The 20,822-nt window shown below is 39.1% G+C and overlaps 1 protein-coding gene across 1 annotated transcript in view; it reads left to right on the top strand.

Moving 5' to 3' along the window:
• The first annotated feature begins 1,876 nt into the window (after positions 1-1,876).
• The window catches only part of LRRIQ1 (leucine rich repeats and IQ motif containing 1), a 174,630-nt gene continuing 155,684 nt past the window's right edge, over positions 1,877-20,822 (top strand). The window contains exons 1-8 of the mRNA XM_038756452.1: positions 1,877-2,020; positions 2,761-2,872; positions 4,638-4,732; positions 7,966-8,071; positions 10,248-10,477; positions 12,986-13,060; positions 15,033-17,069; positions 19,403-19,555. Of these exons, the coding sequence (XP_038612380.1) occupies positions 1,886-2,020; positions 2,761-2,872; positions 4,638-4,732; positions 7,966-8,071; positions 10,248-10,477; positions 12,986-13,060; positions 15,033-17,069; positions 19,403-19,555 (2,943 nt within the window). The 5' untranslated portion in view covers positions 1,877-1,885. The remainder of the gene's footprint in view (positions 2,021-2,760; positions 2,873-4,637; positions 4,733-7,965; positions 8,072-10,247; positions 10,478-12,985; positions 13,061-15,032; positions 17,070-19,402; positions 19,556-20,822) is intronic.

Consider the following 20,822-nt stretch of genomic DNA (forward strand, 5'->3'; position numbering starts at 1 on the left):
GCAAACCTTGGGTTCGTTGTCGAGTTGATTGTTACTTAGTGCTCTCCCAAGCGCTTAGCGCAGTGCCGCGCACACAGTAAGCGCTCAATAAATGCGATCGAATGAATAAATCGATTGGACACAGGCCCTGTCTCATGTGGGGCCCCCAGGCTCCATCCCCTATTTTACGGGTGAGGGGACTGAGGCTCAGCGAATAATGAAGGCATCTGGTAAGTGCTTACTATGTGCCAGGCACTGTACTAAGCGCTGGGGTGGAAACCAGCAAATCGAGTTGGAAACTGTCTCTTTCGCTTGGGTTCACAGTCTCAATCCCCCTTTTACAGATGAGGGAACTGAGGCACAGAGAATACTAATAGTAATGATCGTATTTGGTAAGTGCTTACTATGTGCCAGGCACTGTACTGAGCACTGAGGTGGATACAAGCAAATAGATTTGGACACAGTCTTCGTCCCTCTTGGGGCAAACAGTCTCAATCCCCTATTTTGCAGATGAGGTAATTGAGGCACAGAGAATAATGATAATTATGATGGTATTTGTTAAGTGCTTACTATGTGCCAGGCACTGTACTAAGCACTGGGGTGGAAACAAGCAAATCGAGTTGGAAACAGTCTCTTTCCTTTGTGAAGTTCACAGTCTCAGTCCCCATTTTACAGATGAGGGAACTGAGGCACAGAGAATACTACTAATAATGATGGTATTTGGTAAGTGCTTACTATGTGCCAGGCACTGTACTGAGCACTGAGGTGGATACAAGCAAATCGATTTGGACACAGTCTTCGTCCCTCTTGGGGCAAACAGTCTCAATCCCCTATTTTGCAGATGAGGTAATTGAGGCACAGAGAATAATGATAATTATGATGGTATTTGTTAAGTGCTTACTATGTGCCAGGCACTGTACTAAGCACTGGGGTGGAAACAAGCAAATCGAGTTGGAAATAGTCTCTTTCTTTTGTGACGTTCACAGTCTCAGTCCCCATTTTACAGATGAGGGAACTGAGGCACAGAGAATACTAATAATAATGATGGTAATTGGTGCGTGCTTACTATGTGCCAGGCACTGTACTGAGTGCTGAGGTGTAAGCAAATAGATTTGGACACAGTCTTCTTCCCTCTTGGGGCAGACAGTCTCAATCCCCTATTTTGCAGATGAGGTAATTGAGGCACAGAGAATAATAATAATTATTATGGTATTTGTTAAGTGCTTCCTATGCGCCATGCACTGTACTAAGCACTGGGGTGGAAACGAGCAAATCGAGTTGGAAACAGTCTCTTTCCTTTGTGACGTTCACAGTCTCAGTCTCCATTTTACAGATGAGGGAACTGAGGCACAGAGAATACTAATAATAATAATGGTAATTGGTAAGCGCTTACTATGTGCCAGGCACTGTACTGAGCGCTGAGGTGGATACAAGCAAATAGATTTGGACACAGTCTTCGTCCCTCTTGGGGCCGACAGTCTCAATCCCCTATTTTGCAGATGAGGCAATTGAGACACAGAGAATAATAATAATTATGATGGTGTTTGTTAAGTGCTTACTATGTGTCAGGCACTGTACTAAGCACTGAGTGGATACAAGCAAATAGAGTTGGATACTGTCCCTGTCCCATATGGGGCTCATAGTCTCAATCTCCATTTTACAGATGAGGTTACTGAGATTCAGAGAAGTGAAGTGACTTGTCCAAAGGTCATACGCATCAGACAAGTGGACTCAAGAAACATAAAATCGAATTTACAGATGTGACTAATATTTAGCAGAGAATGTGTAATTCAAAATGTAGAAGCTATTTTAATAAGGAAACATCTTTTATAGCTTGTATACATTGAAGTTATTAGAATATTGTTTTCTGTTTTTGTTTTCATGACTATTTTTGTTATTAAGAAGGATGGACAACAGTGATGATGATGTGAAACTTGAAGAAGAAATCAAAGCTGAATTGGATAGAATCAGCATATCCTCTTTGGAAATAAAAGATGATGATAGTGACTCACCATTAGAAGCTTGGAATGAGAGTCAGTCTGTGGGTATTTAGCTCCAATTTTGTTTTCTTTTTCTTTTAAGTGTCTTTTAATTTTGATAAACTGTTTGGGAGTGAAATGTTCGGTGGTAGTGGGAGGGGCCCCCCTTTCCCTAATCCGACAAGAGGAATCCTCAGGATTAATTTTTAAGAGGTTTGGATTTCCATACTCAACCCACACTCCTTGAGAGCAGGTATTGTCTACCAACTCTACTGTAATATTGTCTTCCAAGCGCTTAGTAAAGCGTTCTGCATATACTAAGCACTCATAAAATACCACTGACTGTGTTTAAGAACACAGTAAAGCAGAACCTCAGACAATGTAGCATCACCATCGAAAGACAGGAAACAGCTGCGGTGGCCAGTGGCATGGAACACTTGAATCATGACAGATACAGCTCTGAAAAGAAAGTGTGCCCAAAAGGTAAAGGCAAAAATAGCTTCAGGCACAGCGAATATCAAACTCGATAATAAAAAGCAATTTGAAAACTTTTAAATTGTAACACCGGGAGTGTTATGTTTTTATGTATCCTGAATGGAAAGAGTGCAGAATTGAATTTAGGGTGAAGCTAAGAAATAAGTAACGTAAAATGCCTTTCAATTTCAGAGTATTTCATTTACAAGTAGATGAAGTTCAGATTTATATTGGTCTAAATAAGTCCAACAAATGCCTTATAACAGTAATGCTACCAATTCCTAAACATACTTCTGGTAAACCACAATTGTATATGTTCATGTTTTAGGATTCAGATGAATTACCAGAATCAGTCCTGTATTGTATCAACTTTGTAAAAAATAGAAGTAAGAATGCAGAAAGTATTATTCTTCAAGATTTGGAAGATACAGATATTTCCAGTAAGTAGAGTTTTCCTACATTAAGTCCATGACCTCCCTAAAAAAACTTGTAATGTCGCATATAGATCTAATACTGCACTGTGTAGCCTTCAGCAAAAATGTCTATTTCTAAACACAAAATTGCTTAAATTTGACATCTCAGATTGGAATCATGTAATAATAAATAATCCAATTTAATCCTTAATTCTCCATAGTTTTTCTGAATTTTAATATGAAATTATTGGAAGGCAAGTTCTGATTGCTTAAGTATTGAGTGTTTCATTCATATAATTAGGTTTTTTTAAAAATTTCTCTGTTCATTGTTCTTCCTTCAACCAATGGACGTTCTTTCCTCAAAAATAGTAAAATAGGGTAACAGGGAGGAACATGAGAATTCCATGACCTCAGGCAAAGAAAGTATATTACAGAAGAAGCTGCAAAGTGATGTTGCTTATTGAGGAGAGTGATGTTATGATAAATTACAGTTAATGGAAGGAATTGAAAATAAGGATATGTACACAAGTGCTGAGGGGTGGGATGATTACCTAAGTGCTTAGAGGGTGGGATTCAGTATTTGGGAGAGGCAGTGGGAAGGAAAATAGGGTGGGGGTTGAGATCTTAATCGAAGAAGGCTTCCTGGAGGAGGTATAATTTTAGTATCTCCTAGTGTGGGTGGGGAGAGAGTTCCAGGCAAGAGGGTTTGAGTCTGGGGGTGAGCACAGGTTGATGATGGGTGAGATGAAAGTGAGGAAGTGATGGAAGGAGGAGAGTCAGTCTGTCTCCCCCTTTTAGACTGTGAGCCCACTGTTGGGTAGGGACTGTCTCTATATGTTGCCAATTTGTACTTCCCAAGCGCTTAGTACAGTGCTCTGCACATAGTAAGTGCTCAATAAATACGATTGATGATGATGATGATGAACAGCGAATAGGTTGGTATTTGATGAGCAAAGTGTATGAGCTGGGTTGTATTGGGAAAGGTGTCGTGAGAAGGTTGAGTGAGTGTCGAATCAGATGGTGAGGAGTTTCTGCTTGATGTGGGTGTAGTGGGGATCTGAAGAGATAGCGGTAGACTGGATAATCTCTAGACTATAAACTTGTTTTTTTTTAAATGGTATTTGTAGTGCATATTGGGTGCCACGTTCTGTACAAAGCGCTGGGCTAGATACAAGATAGGTCGGACACACTCCACTTTCCACATGGGGCTCACAGTTTTCATCCCCATTTTACAGATGTGGTAACAAAGGCACAGGGAAGTGATGTGACCCACCCAAGGCCACACAGCAGATGAATGGCAGAGCTGGGATTAGAACCCAGGTCCTTCTGACTCCCAGGTCGTGCTCTAGCCAATAGATAATAATAATAATAATAATTTTGATATTTGTTAAGCACTTACTATGTGCAAAGCACTGTTCTAAGCACTGGGGAGGATACAAGATGATCAGGTTGTCCCATGTGGGGCTCACAATCTTAGTCCCCATTTTACAGATGAGGTAACTGAGGCTCAGAGAAGTGAAGTGACTTGCCCAAAGTCACACAGCTGACAATTGGCAGAGCCGGGATTTGAACCCATGACCTCTGACTGTAAAGCCTGGGCTCTTTCCACTGAGCCACATCATCTGGCTTCGTTGTTGACAGGGCATGTATCTATCAACTCTGTTGCACTGTACTTATAATGCACTTATAATGTACTATTTCTAAACTTCGGTGGCTGAAATAATCCAAATTTTAAATTGGACGAAGCTTACCCCATACCATTGTTTAGAACATAATTTTTTTTCTCTTTCAGGTTATAGCCTTGGAACAGATTCACATAACACTGCAGATTTCATGAACAAGTTGACATCTGAATATGATGAGCATCGAGAACTATTAAACGAAGAGGTAATAATGATAATTATAGTATTAACGGTGTTGATTGTTACAACTGAGTTGTATTAACTGAGTTGATTGTTACTTAGTGCTCTCCCAAGCTCTTAGCGCAGAGCCACGCACACAGTAAGCGCTCAATAAATGCGATCGAATGAATGAATGGATTGGACACAGTCCCTGTCTGACGTGGCACTCTGAGGCTCGATCCCCTATTTTACGGGTGAGGGAACTGAGGCTCAGAGAATAATGAAGGCATTTGGTAAGTGCTTACCATGTGCCAGGCACTGTACTAAGCGCTGGGGTGGAAACCAGCAAATCGAGTTGGAAACAGTTTCTTTCGCTTGTGAGGTTCACAGTCTCAATCCCCATTTTACAGATGAGGGAACTGAGGCACAGAGAATACTACTAATAATGATGGTATTTGGTAAGTGCTTACTATGTGCCAGGCACTGTACTGAGCACTGAGGTGGATACAAGCAAATTGATTTGGACACAGTCTTTGTCCCACATAGGGCTCACAATCTTAAACTCCATTATACAGATGAGAAAACTGAGGCCCAGATAAGTAAAGTGATCAGACAAGTCAGACAAGTGATGGAGCTAGGATTAGAACCCAGGTCGCCTGACTCCCAAACTCGTGCTCTTTCAATTAGGCCAGGTCGCTTCCCTGTAGGTACCTGAAATTTCTGCCCCAAAATTCTATATAATAATTTACATTCGGAAATATAAAATTTACTAATGGACAGTCAATCTCCTCTTATGACTGGAGGAATGGGACCCAGAAAATATATACTGCCCCAGTCTTGTCCTTGAAACTGTAATTCTATTAGTCTACAAGACTAGAATTTTCCAGTTCTAATGGCATCTGATGAAAGGGGTCTGACCTAGCCTGCTGGACTTTACATCTCATGACTAATTATTTGGCTAAATGTTACTGCTCTTAAACAGTCAAAATTTCAAGCAAAGCGAGCAGTAGTGTTTGATGATACAAGGTGAAATTGAATGAGGCAATAAAAACCACATTGCTTGAAAACACAGGGCACTAACCCTGTAAGATGTTGAATATGTAATAAAACCTTGATGTTTTATTCCCAAATTGCTTCCGTATTACATAAAATATTGTTGTCCTCAAAATATCCGTGTGATATAGACAGGCAATTAGTATTATCCTCATTTTGCAGATAAGGGTTAATCCTGGCCTTTTGGGGACAGGTTTGGAAACCATGTTACCAGTATTGTCCCTCCACTTTCATTCATTCATTCAATCGTATTTATTGAGCACTTACTGTGTGCAGAGCACTGTACTAAGCGCTTGGATAGTACAATTCAGCAACAAATAGAGACAATCCCTACCCAACAACCGACTTTCCTCCGCCGCAGTGCATCTGCCACTCCAGTGGAAACAATTTTAAATAATTGTAATAATAATTGTGGTTTTGTTAAAGTGCTTATTAAGAATCAAGCAGTGTTCTTTGTTCCGAGCTAGATACAAGATAATTAGGCCAGACATAGTTCTGGACCCATATGGGGCTCACAGCCTGATTGGGAGAGACACAGGTATTTACAAATGTGGAAACTAAGGCCCGCCGTGTGACTTTCCCGAGGTCACACTGCAGGCACATGATTGAGCAAGGATTAGTCCCCAGGATCTCTGATTCCCAGGCCCGTGCCCTTTCTACAAGGACACCTAGGCCTGGGACAACAGTGTCCTGGTTGTCCAGGGTTTCTTCGAATCAAGAGCAGTGGTGAGGACATAGAAAAGGCATCAGTCTCTATGAAATATTGTGGTGAGCTAAAAGCAGGACTAGATTAATGCAGGGCATTAGGGGCTCTTGTACTTCCCAAATGCTTAGTACAGTGCTCTGCACACAGTAAGCGCTCAATAAATACGATTGATTGATTGCTGTCCTGAATCCTGGGTTAGGTGGAGGGCCCTGGGCATGGGCCTGGCTTCTAATCATTGCTCTGCTATGGGACTACAGTGTGACCTTGGTCAAGTCATTTCACTTCTCTGGGTCTCATCTGTAAAATAGGGATTAAGACGGTGAGCCCCATGTGGGACAGGGACTGTGTCCAACAAGATTTGCTGGTATCCACCCCAGTGCTTAGAACAGTGCCTGGCATAAAGTAGGTGCTGAACGAATACCACAATTATTATGATCAAGCCACAGAAGCCACTGCTAATTTCCCCATCAGTGCCCTTGTACCCAGTGACAGCCACCCTGAATACATGCAGATCAAGTATTTTTCCCCAGATGCTGTCAGGTCAAACTGGAAAGCTGAGTCTCCTGGCACAATGGCATCCCTCACATTACCATCCTCCACACCCCAGTTGTAACCCCTGCCCTAGCTAGGGAATGGAGGCAGGGCCAGACCAGGGAGAGACGAGGGCACTGTTTCTGCAGACATGGTTACCCAGTGCCGTAACATCCTAGTGCCATTCCTTCTCTTCCCCTTCCTCCTCCTTGCTGGGGGCATGGGTGTGCTGACCTCTTATTAAAGGAGGAGATAAAAATGCTTACTCCTCTGCTCTCTCACACATTTCTATGAGGGCCTCTCTCCATGGCTTCTAAATCTCTCCAGGTGATCAGCAGGTGAGAGGGGTTATACAGCAGGTCTGTCTGTAAAGAACAGGTAGGGAATGACCTGTTAAAACCCCATGTCCCAAGGATAGGAATGGGTCAGATGTCATATAAAGCTGACCCAAAGATTTGTAAATAATGAAAGGAATATCTGGATGGATACCAAAGGCCAAACTGCATTCTGGAAAAGTGTGAGGAAGAATAGTGTGAGTGTAAGAATAGTGTGAGGAAGGAAAGTTCCCTTTGGTATTAGAAAAATAATTGTGTTTCTCTGTGGAGTTAAGTTATTGAGGGTCTATTAGTTTAGGAAAAATCGGAGTAAAATAAATTCTAGATCTTGTTGTTCAAATGGTTTTGGATTGGGGATCAAAACTATCCACAAAGACCTTTCCAGACAGGGAAATCATTTTATATAGCCAGCAAAGATATCAAAGACACTTAAAAAGTAACACTTTTGGATATGTTTTGCAAGGAAAAAATTTATTTTTATAGCTAAACCTAATTTGATATGGATATTTTTATATAATTCTGTACCCCTCTAGAACGTCAGCTTATTGTGCAGGGAAGGTGTCTACCAATTCTGTTATATTGTACCTTCCCAAATACTTAATAAAGTGCCCTGCACACAGTAAACACTTAACAGATTGATTGATAATTCTTCAGGTATCATTTGAAACAGAAAAAGAAGAACTGGACATAAATGTTACAGATCATGACACAAGTCAAGCCAATTCTGGTGATTTAAATGTTGGAGAGCAGTATTCTTCAGGTAAACCAGTTCAATTGGTAATTCTGTCATCTGTCTATCTGCCCTCAAGATGAATCCTGTTACTCCTTATGTGTAGGTATGACTAAAGAGAACAGCCAACAACTTTTCCTGCAAATGTAAAATCTTCTTGACTGTAAGCTTGTTGTGACAGGGAATGTGCCTGCCAACTCTGTTGTATTTTACTCTCCCAAGTACATAAATATAGTACAGTTCTCTGCACATAGCGCTCAATAAATGCCATTGATTAATTGATTCAAGATAATTATTTGCTATGATATCACATGCTATATTTAGAATGCTCAGTAGTTTTTTTGACTTTATTATTATTATCAATAATTATTATAATTATAATAATATAATATAATTATATATAATATAATAAATATAATATAATTATCAATAATAATAATAATGGTATCTGTTAAGCGCTTACTCTGTGCCAAGCACTGTTCTAAGCCCTGGGGTAACTACAAGGTAATGAGGTTGTTCATTCATTCAATCATATTTATTGAGTGCTTACTGTGTGCAGATCACTGTACTAAGTGCTTGGGAAGTGCAAGTTGGCAACATATAGAGACAGTCCCTGCCCAACAACGGGCTCACAGTCTAGAAGGGGGAGACAGACAACAAAACAAAACATGTGGACAGGTGTCAAGTCATCAGACTAAATAGAAATAAAGCTAGATGCACATCATTAACAAAATAAATAGAATAGTAAATATGTACAAGTAAAATAAATAGTTTGTCTCAGGTTGGGCTCACAGTCTTAATCACCATTTTACAGATAAGGTAACTGAGGCACAGAGAAGTTAAGTGACATGCCCAAAGTCACACAGCTGATAAGTGGTGGAGCTGGAATTAGAACCCCCTACCTCTGACTCCCAAACCCATGCTTTTTCCACTAAGCCATGCTGCTAGGGTTCAGCAATTTCATTTCTCTTCTGCTCTAAAAGAGCCAACTCCTTTCAGGCAATCAGGGATATTTCATGAGCTTTTAATGGTGAGCGGAGCATTGTACCAAGTGTTTAAAGAATACAGTGTAATAGAGTTGTAGGACATGATTCTTGTTGCAGACTGCTACTGCCTTCCTCCAGTTCACAACTATGCTACATTGTTTGAAGTTGTATTTCATTCTATTTTAAAAATGCTTTTTCTGTTCTCCATTCACCCCACTGCAGAATGCCAAGCGGCAACTTCTTAGATGCCTCTGTTGTCCCCTCACATCCTAGATCTCATCAAATAAAGCAACAAGCATTGTGTTAGTCCTGGTAGACTGTTTGTATTCAGGGATCTTCTGATTTGTAATCCTGACTTGCTCTTTGATGTTAAGGATAGGGGCTAGCAGCCCAGTAGGATATCTGAAAGTCCAGATCTTGCAACAGCTTAGAAAATTAAATATTGCAACAGCTTTGAGGACTTTCAGTTTGGGGTGAAATTTGATGCTATGTTGGTTCCATTAGTTATCAATCAGAAGAGTAAACCTTAGTCCTTTAATGCCATTAGAAGTTGTTTCTAACCCCTGTATAGAGCTAGTTCTGTCTAATCCAGTTAAGCCTCATTCCCTCATTCCTTCTTGAGATTCAGTAGCTTTTCCTGGCCCCTCTACCAGCCCTCAAACCTGCACCCTAAACTACCTATATCCTTGCAGAACTTATTGTATTCTCTTAAGAACTTAATACAATGCCCAGGACACAGTAAGCTCCTAATAAATACCTCCTCCAAGAGGCTTTCCCAGACTAAGCCCTCATTTTCCCATATTCCCTCTCCCTTCTACATCAGTTAGACCTGTACCCTTTAAGCACTTGATAGTCACCCTACCATCAGCCCCACAGCGCTTATATGATTATCCATACTTGATTTTAATGCCTGTGTCCCCCTCTAAACTATAAGCTTCTGATGGGCAGGTAATATGTCTACCAACTCTGTTGCATTGTACTGTCCCAAGTGCTTAGTGGAATGCTCAGCACAGAGTGAACCATCACCCTGATTTACTAGTTGATCTTTCTGGACTCATCCATATTCGTGGACGAGACCTCCCCATCATGGGTGAGCTATATAGACAGCTATATATATATATATATCATTGATTTATAACCTAGTTATGATTATGTTTGCAATTCTTTGGAATGAATCCTTTTTATCCATTCAGAGTTTTTAAAAAACTATATAAATACAGGTGATGCCGAATTGATCTTGCATTTTGAGTACTGTGAGGTAGAGGAAAGATGCAGACAGGCCTACGAGGTTTGGGAAAACAAGCAGAAAGAACTGGAAGAACAGGAGAGAGAGATGCTCAAAACTCAGAGGGAAAGAGAAGAAAAACAATATCAAGAAGAAGAAGAAGAGAGGCAGCACTTGCAGAAGGAATTTGAAGTTGAAAAGAAAAAGCTAGAGGATATTCACGAGGTAAATTTTCCTTTTTTCAAAGAAGCATTTGAACAAGTAATTATTACTTGTAGTTATGACTATCGTCCACTGGACTAAAGGTGCATAGATTGGATTCCATTCTGCTGTTTTATCAATGTCTGACTATAATGACAGTTTGGCAGTAACACTTTCTTTTTGTGTAAAGTTGTATATTGTTTTCTGTCAAAGAGCCTATATATAGGTAGACAAAGAAAAAGAAAGAAGTGATTTCTGGTGGCATAAAAGCTTTTGTACTTCCAATGTCTTGGTATTTTTTATGATAACTGGGCTTAATATTTTTGCTTTCGAGAACAAGGCTTTTTGGAGTCACCAGTTTTGCATAAAGGTAGCCAGCAGCCAGCTAGGAAGGTAGGAGTAGGTTTGAAATCTTGATGAATGGGAGACATGATGCGCAGCAAACAGGACAAAGTTCAAGAGAAATGCTGGTTTTATTTTAGGAAAATAAAACCCTGCCTAAACGTATACAAGCCAACAATGCATTACGCTATTTAAAAAGCAAACTCTATTCATTCATTCATTCATTCTATATTCATTGAGTGTTTACTGTGTGCAAAGCACTGTATTACGCACTTGAGAGAGTACAATATAAAAATAAACAGACACATTCCCTGTCCACAGTGATCTGGAAGCCTTAAAGAAATACTGCCATTACATCAGGTGGCCATAACCTCAACTTTAATGGGTTCCACCAACCATTTTTTGAATCATGAAACAAGAACTGAAAATTTATTACAGGTCCATTTAGCACATCACAACTAGACATATAAAGTGTATTCCACACTGATAAGGTCCTTGTATTTGTATAGCAATGATCATCCCCTCATTTAATTTTCATAGTTTGAATTTTTTATGGTATTTGTTAAGCGCATACTATGTGTCAGGCACTGTACTAAGCACTGGGGCAGATACAAACTAATTAAGTTGGACACAGTGCCCAGGTTCATAGCAATTTTTTTTAACAAGCACCATAAGAATTGTTATTATCATTAAAAATTAACACCATCCCTTTCTCTGCCTTCCCACTCCCCACATCCAAGACAGGGTTTATGTCATGTAAGGATTCCAGCAGTCTGAACTGGAAGTCAACTTGAAACTATATTAAATACTATCAGGCCAGAGAACCTTAAAGGAATCCTCTTTAGTTGAATTTCAGATTTGTACTCCATTTTATACTAAGTCTGTATTAGCAGAAGTTTCATCTATATGAGTGAATTATATGTGACAGGTATTTAATATTTATTTGAAGAGTGGAAAAAAATCATATTTCCAAGTCAGACTACAAAACCTTGACTGCATTATTTTTAAGCACAAAGAGCTTCTAGTAGTATCACTCAATTAATCATATTTATTGAGTGCTTACTGTGTGCAGAGCACTGTACTAAGCAGTTGGGAGAGTACAGTACAACAGGGTTGGTAGACACATTCTCTGCCCATGACAAGCTCACAGTCTAGAGAGGGAGATGCATTAATATAAACACATAGATAAATGACAGATATATCAAAGGGCTGTGGGCCTGAATAAAGGGAGCAAATCAGGGTGATGCAGAGGGGAGAGGGAAAAGAGGAAATGAGAGCTTAGGGAAGGCCCGTATCAAATACAGCAAAACAGGTTAAGGATTTCCAAAAGACTGCATTTAAAGTCTAAAATATGTCACTTCAACAGTAACTAACCAGTGTATTTTATATTGTAGTACAGTTGAAGACATCCTAAATTAATTCTGCTGGATTTCATTCTATTTCTGTTTATCACCTAGAGAATATGGAGCCAAATTCCTTGTGTTTTTCCATAAAACTATTTTCCAGTGTAGGAAATAATAATAACAGTAATAATAATGATGCCTTTTGTTAAGTGCTTACTATGTGCCAAGGACCATTCTAAACACTGGGGTAGACACAAGGTAATCAACTTGTCTCATGTGGGACTCACAGTCTTAATCCTCATTTTACAGATGAAGGAACTGAGGCACAGAGAAATTAAGTGACTTGCCCAAGGTTGCACAGCAGACAAGTGGTAGAGCTGGGATTAGAATTTATGACCTCTGACTTCCAAATCCATGCTCTTTCCACCAAGCCATCAGTCAGTGAATCAATCAGTCACATTTTTTGAGCACTTAGTATGTGCAGAGCACTGTACTGAGTGTTTGGGAGAGTAAATGCAATAATAAACAGACCCCTTACTTGCCCACAATGAATTTACAGTCTAGAGGGGGAGACAGACATCAATATAACTAAATAAATTACAAATATGTATGTAAGTGCTTTGGGTGACCCAGGAGTCTATTAGCTCTTCCCTTAGTTTATCAACTTAGCTTATATAAATATAGATATATGTATACATATATGGATCTATAACAAAATTTATAAATATGTGCATGTATATATAACAATACATATATATAAATATATGCATAAATCATGTGTTATTTATATTATTTGAATCATAAATTAGAACATTGAAATGATTAATTGGAGATTATCTTTGAACAGCAAGAACAATGCAAGATGAATGCTGAATTACAAGAACAACAGAAAGTTTGGGAGGAAAAATTAAAGCAACATGAGGTATTTTGTAATTGTATGAAATATTGTCTTGATCTGTGTTCAGTGGATAGGACAACTGGTACTTTCCTTGTTAGATAAGGTTATCTCATGATAATGATGATATTTATTAAGCACCTAATTAATTAATTAATTCATTCATTCAGTTGTATTTATTGAGTGCTTACTGTGTGCAGAGAACTGTTCTAAGTCCTTGGGAAGTAATTAATGCCAAGCACTCTACTAAATGCTGGGTTTGGTAAGGCATAATCAGGTTGGACATAGTCCCCACATGGGGACCACAGTCTAACTGATAGGGAGAACAGCTATTGACTCCTCTTTTTGTGAATGAGGAATCTGAGGCCTGGAAGGTCACAAAGCAGGGAGTCGGCAGAGGCGGAATTAGAACCCAGATCCTCTGACTCATAATCCCATGCTCTTTCTGTTAGGCTATGTTGAATTTGCTCTATAAAGTCAAGAATGACCTAGTGCATAAGATGCGTAAATGTTAGGTGTTCTAACCCCTGATTTTCTGATGCTATTGTAGAGAATGTTATTTGCAACACAATTTGGTAGGATTGAATTCATTTGAATCAATTCTTCTGGACAGTTGAGGTGGTGGAGTCTGTTTATTTGTTCTTTCCTGTTGTCCAACTTTTATACGATCAACCCAAGTACACACTTATTAGTGGGTAGAGCCATAAATCAAGTGCTACCTCTTAAAGAGGCTCGATATCCAAAGGGGCCAATAGTAAATAGATGGACCCCATACTTTCCCCATCACCTTCCCTCCTGCCACAAACTCATACAAACTCCATTCTGCATCTCTTACATCCAGGAAAGCTAGAATAGATGGCTCTGCCTTACATTTACGGGGCAATACCATTTCTTTGTAGACCGGCTTCCTAACGCTGAGCCAGAACAGAGCTAGCAGTGGTCTCACTGGGATTCAGGACGATTATATTGAATCCATTCCCCTCACCTAAGCTGGCTTGGGTTTTAATTACTGAGAATGTCGTTGTAGACATTTTTTCCCTACCGGCTTGAACCTAGATAGTGATTTTGAACATATTTTTGAGCATTTCCCTAGAATGGGGCCTGTCCCTTTAGAATGTAAAATGTGTTCATGGTCCTAGCAAATTTGAATCCATTTTCATTTCAACTCCTTTAGAGTCCCATCAGTTACCTGAAACAAATAGCTTCAGGACAGTACACCTGGTGTGGTTCCAATATCTTAGCTGTAGAATATGTTCTTAGAGGAATTTACAACCTAGGGTTTCAGAGGTTTCAGCCGCCTTCGAAGGAGGTGAAAAATAATTTACTGCTTCAGAATGCCTGGAGTTTTATTGTAGCTTGCCACAGGTGCTACATACTAGTGGCACTGGTGTTTGCTGCCTCTAAAGCAATCATCTTGACATTAATATCCAACTTTTTTTTTTACCAGTAGCCCACGCAAAATCAAAATCCTCTTTTCTGAGGTCAATCCTATTCAGAATAACTGATCTTGACCTCTATGATTGAACATTTTAATACCTGTGTATTTATTGGACTGCATTTACAAAAGCAATTTGTTCTATCATATTTTGAAGAATATTTGGAGTTTTGGATAGGACTTAGGTTTCCTGCTCAAGCTTTTACCTGTAGGAACTATATTCTCCAGCAAACTGTGCTAGACCCTGTGATTACTGTAGGGCCACTGAACTGCTACAATCTGGATCTTCTGTTTGGTCTTGGTCTATTCCAGTAATCACTGAATCTTCCCAAACCACCTCCTGCCCCAGAAAAAGTACATGCCCCTTTCTTCCAAATGGGGCATGAATTCTAGTACCTAATCATTGGGTATGTTTTGAAATGCACAAACAACTCTGAATTAATATCAAGTTGCATAACCTTAATTCATGTAAGTAGTTAGGCTACAGGTATGTATTTCATCTGCAAGTTTACTTTCATTATATCAAATATCAGGTATAGAACAATTTTATTTTTTTCCTATTAGGCTTTGATGAGAAGTCTTCAGTTAAAAGTGGAGGAAGAAAGAAAACGTTTTGAAGACCAGAAGACAAAACAAAAACTTCATTTGTTAGACCAACAACATAAAGCAGCCATAAAACTTCAAACTTCATTTCGAAAATTTGTAGTTTACAAAAAATACAATCCAATTTTAAAATATTTGAGAGAGAAAAATAAGAAGAAAGAAATACAATATAAACTGGAGCAAGAGAAGAAAGAAAATGAAGCAAAAATAAGGGAAAGGCTTAAAGAAAAGAGAAAAGAAGAAGAGGTAGAACGAAAAAGGCAAGAAGAATTGCAAAAACAGAAAAGTAAAGCATATGAGAAGAGGCATGAGGAATATGAGAAAAAGAAACAGATCCTCAGATTAGAAAGAGAGAAGCAACTAAACATAGAGGATACAAAACAAAGAGAAAATACAACAAAACCAGTAGTTTTAGAAGAATCAGAATCACACACATTAAATGAAAGTGTAGAAAACCAGCAACGGATAGATGAATTTGAAAAAGAACAAGTAGAAAATTTTGCCAGTCTACTAAAGATTGATGAATTGGAAACAGTGGAAAGAAGAGAAAATCTGGTGAAACAGCAACAAATGGATAAACTAAAAAACCAAGAAGAACAAAAGGAAAACCTTGCAAAACAGTTAAATCTTGATGAATTGGAAAAGGTGGACAAGAAAGAAAATATTTCTAAGTTACAGGTAGAAGAATTAAAAAAGCAGGAACAACACAATGAAAAAAAAAGACAGCATGAAGGACAGAGCAAAGACCAAAAGAAGGAGATAACAATAGGAGAAACTAATAAAGAAATCAACAAACATGAGAAAATGAAAAACAGTGAAAACGAACAGGATCATAAGAAAAAGAAACCGGAAATGGGAGGAGAGAAAATAGAAGAAAAAGGAAAAGACTATGAAAAGAAAAATAATTTGGAAACAACAGAAAGTAAAAAACTAGCACCACCTTCATTAGAGAGTAAGGATATTCTAGGACTGAATGTGATTTCACAGTATGAAGAATGGAACACAGACCAAAAAAAGGAGATAACAGTAGGAGAAAATAATAAAGAAATCAACAAACATGAGGAAATGAAAAGCAGAGTAAACAAACAGAATCAGGAAAAAAAGAAACCAGAAATAGGAGGAGAGAAAATAGAAGAAAAAGGAAAAGACTATGAACAAAAAAGTAATTTGGAAACTACAGAAAGTAGAAAACTAACACCACTTTCATTAGAGAGTAAGGATATTCTAGGACTGAATGTGATTTCACAGCATGGAGAATGGAATAAAGACCAAATGGAGATAACAGTAGGAGAAAATAATAAAGAAATCAACAAACATGAGGAAATGAAAAGCAGTGTAAACAAACAGGATCAGAGAAAAAAGAAACCAGAAATGGGAGGAGAGAAAATGGAAGAAAACAGAAAAGACTATGTACAGGAAAATAATTTGGAAACTCTTGAAAGTAACGATCTAGCACTGTCCTCATTAGAGAATAAGGAAACAATAGGACTGAATGTGATGGCTCATGCAGGTGAAAGTGGGTTCCAAATGAAAGAAAACGGTGAAAATTTTAAAATTAATATTCTGAAGAGGAGTGACACACTAGGTCTTAGTCATTCAATTGAAAATGATAGTAATGCAATGGAGAAAGAGTATTATGGGGGGCTGCTAGAATCTCATAAAAATGCAGGTGAATACTGTGAACAAGATTTAAAGTCTGAAGAAACTAGAACTTCAGAGTTTGTGATGAAAGATGCATCAGAAGAATGCCTGGAGTGTAGTGTGGATAGGGGATATTCGGTGAAGTACTCTCTGGGGCCACTTTCACTTCCAGGAATTGTAGAGGAAAAAAGACTAGCTTGGATGAAGACCTGTAATCCATGGTCTAAAGTATTCATGGAAAACCAGAGAAAGAAGATTATTGTAAAAAACAGGGTTAGGGCATACCCAGCTGATAAGATGCCACCTTTAAAGCCAAATGCCATTCTTCAGTGCGGCCTTTGGAGTACTTTACAGCAGGTAATTTTAATGTTATATGACAGTCCCAATAAGCTTAGTTTTTGAACATTAACATGCTGTTTCCTGTGCACTTCCATATAAAATACATACCATATATACAAACACACTGAGCAGGTAAGATATCATTTACCCACCTATAAAATCAACATAAAACTGTGCTAGTATTCAGTTAATCATTGGTATTTATTGAGCACTGACTGTGTGCAGAGAACTTAGGTTTATTAGCATTTCTGCATATGACATTTCTGAAAACATCCAGATACCATCATCCTTTTCACTGAATTTTCCATCTTCGCTCTGCACTTTGGCCTTTTTGCACCTGAGCTCTAGGGAGTCTTGACCACTTCCTGTCCCCCAAAACCAAAGGGACAGAGCTGTCTAGCCTGGGGTAGATTATCTTTTATTTTGCTGAAACTTGTGGCCCCGGAGGGACCACAAGCACTTCTTCAGTCAGGCATGAGGTCACTTCAGCTCACCTAGCCTGAAGATGAATGAAAAAAGCAAGGGAAATTGCAATGAAAAAGGCAGAGGGAGGATGTGGGCCATTTTGCTCTGATCCCCAGGGCTGGGTTTAATGCAGAGGCTCGCAGGACTTGAAACAGTGATCTCTGAGATTTACAGAGGCCTTGGGCTCAACCCCCAAACTCGTTTTTCATCCTGACCTTACTCTCCGTTAGTAGGCTGTGCCTGCTGCATTATGAAGGGTGGTGTTCAACTAAAAATGGCTGCAGCAGGGCAGCCCATGATGGTGGGTAGTGTGGTCTAGGGGACAGAACATGAGTCTTGGAGTCAGAAGACCTGGATTCTAATCCTGGTTCTTCCACCTGCAGTCTGTGTACCTTGGGCAAGTCACTTAACTTCTCCGTACCTCAGTTTCCACACCTGTAAAATGGGGATTGTCCCATTCCTTCTTATTTAGGCTGTGAGCCCCACTTGAGGCAGGGGCTATATACAACCTGATTATCTTGTAAACTACTGCAGCACTTAGTATAGTGCTTAGTACATAGTAAGTACTTAACAAATTCAATTAAAAAAAAATAGGAGAGAGCCTGCTGGGGCATTTCATCAGTGGATGATGGAGTCTTCTAATATGTTGTAGATGGGCCTCTGCCCAAACACAGAGACATCAAAACTAAGAATCTGCTCAAAGGAATTGATTATGGTACAAGTGATTTGTTCAGAGCCACAGGCGCTCTGTCACCTCTATAAGCCACGTTCCTCCTGGAGCAGTACATGCAGCAAGTCATTACGTGGGGTTGGGTGAAGCACACTGTGAAATGCTCTCAAGATTTTTATTTACAAAAGCTATTTATGGCCAAAGCGACTGCAGGACAGTACCAATGCTGTGCCCTTGTGCCAGAAACCAGCTGACAATTGCAGGGTGACTGCTGTGGTTTTTCCCTCCTATGTTAGCCAGCTATTTGAAGAAGTCCTACCTAATGAGCCCTCCCCACCCATCTGAGTTGTCAAACGCTGTTCTTTATTTGAAAACCTTCTCCTCTGATGTCATGCAGAGCCTCAGTGGGCATTTCCTCTGATTCGGGTTGTTTCATGTAGCCAAAGCTACGAAGTGTGGGTTGGGCTTTAGCCAACAGTGGTGTAGACTTCTGAAGAAAGAGCCGCCAAGGACATTCCATGAGGTCAAGAGGTCCAGCAGAATTCTGAAAAATATCCTACTAACAGGGGCAATGTAGATTGCGGTGGTTACCAAGGCAGCCGCTTGCTGGGTTATGGTCAGTTCATCCATAAATGGGAATGGTGGGCACATATAAACCCTTTGCATTCACATAGCAATGTGCTACACCTACCCCTGCTCTTGCTCATGACACTCTGTGCTCGGATGGGATGTGAAAGTGTGAATTGTGCTTGCACAGACCTCCAGCACTATAATCAATACTATAACTATATACTATCAATACTATCACTATATAGTGATATCACTATAATCAATCTTCATGAAAAATCTCAGTTCTGAAATGTCAGGACCAAAGCTGTCACTTTGAAGGGGAAGAAGCTGAGTGGGGTAGTGGAAAGAGCACAGGCCTGGGATTCGAATCCCAACCTCACCACTTATCTGCTGTATGGTCTTTGGCAAGTCACCTCTCTTCTCAGTGCTTGTTACCTCATCTGTAAAATGGTGACTAGGATTTTGAGCCCTATGTGAGACAGGTTCTGTGTCCAGCGTTTTTATCTTGAATATAAGAAAATCGTCAAGACCTGGAATTTGAGGGCAAGGTCAACCCAAATTTGATGGCCTAATTACTTTTGAATATCACATTGAAGGAAAGTAAATAATAATATGCATTTCTGTTTTTCTAATTGACTCTCTGTAGGTTACGACAATAATGTTTCAGGATTTACCAGGTTGTAGTCTTTCCACACTGTCAGAATGTCCAAGTCTTCAGTTTCTGAGCCTTAGGCACTGTGGATTAACTGCCTTAGATGGACTGGGCAATTGTAAAGACCTGCGGTATATTGATGTACAGGTAACTGTTCAGTATTTCTCAGTTGTTAATGAAATTGAAATAGATGTTTTATGTTGGTACTCTAAAAGAGAATATTGTCTTTTAAGTATTTTTATTTTTATTATCTATTTATTTTGTTTTCCTCTGTTTTTGTGGATGATTGAGGATATTTTCTGTTGGAATATTCTCATGTCCTCGTTTCCTAGTGGTATGGCATCCAGTCTATGGCAAATGTTGTGGAATTTTACCACGCTTCTTTGCTGGCAAGGTCCTAGACAGAGTTCTACCTCGACTACAGAAAAACATTATTAAGCACATATGTCATAAACTTCGGTGTAGCTTTAAACTGTAGTGAGATTCAGCAGATGTGAACCTTCATATCGATTATATAGGAGGGGTTCAGGAAATAACAAGAATGTCCATAATGTGTCATTATGCATTTGGCACAAAGTTGGGATATTCATTCATTCATTCAATCATATTTATTGAGCGCTTACTGTGTTCAGAGCACTGTATTAAGCGCTTGGGAAGTATAAGTCAGCAAAATATAGAGATGGTCCCTACCCAACAACGGGCTCACAGTCTACAAGCGGGAGACAGACAACAAAATAAAACATGTAGACGGGTGTCAAAATCATCAGAACAAATAGAATTATAGCTATATGCACATCATTAACAAAATAAATAGAATAGTAAATATGTACAAGGAAAATGAATAAAGTAATAAATGACAGAGGGATATGACCACACCAAGTAAGTTTAACTGTTATTTGAAAATATAAAAATAATAAAGTAGCTCTCCAGTGATGGAACTAGCCTGCTAGAATGCAAATCACATTTTTCACTTTTTCACTGTCAGCAGTAGCGTCAAGTAAGGTAGTAATTATAGGTTCAATCTTTTAAGGAATTCTAGAGGAATGCCTCATGTATAAAGAGAACTGAAAGGTGATGCTGGGAAATTTCCTACTCAGTCGATTGAAAATACTTGAACCATTCCTTTTGGATTACATGTTGAGTGTGTAATAGATGGACTTACAAATAATAATAGTAATAATAATGATGGCATTTATTAAGCGCTTACTGTGTGCAAAGCACTGTTCTAAGCGCTGGGGAGGTTACAAGGTGATCAGTTGTCCCACGGGAGACAAAGTAAGACACATACATGATTATAATATCCTTTTCAGAATTAGCCAAAGCACTGAGTTGTAAACTGGTGTTTAGTTTAGAGTTTTTACACTAGCCTACATCTAGAAAGCCGTCTATGATATTTTGTTAAAGGTTTTCAATG

The sequence above is a fragment of the Tachyglossus aculeatus genome, chromosome 14, assembly GCF_015852505.1.
Source record: "Tachyglossus aculeatus isolate mTacAcu1 chromosome 14, mTacAcu1.pri, whole genome shotgun sequence".
Taxonomy (NCBI): Eukaryota; Metazoa; Chordata; class Mammalia; order Monotremata; family Tachyglossidae; genus Tachyglossus; species Tachyglossus aculeatus.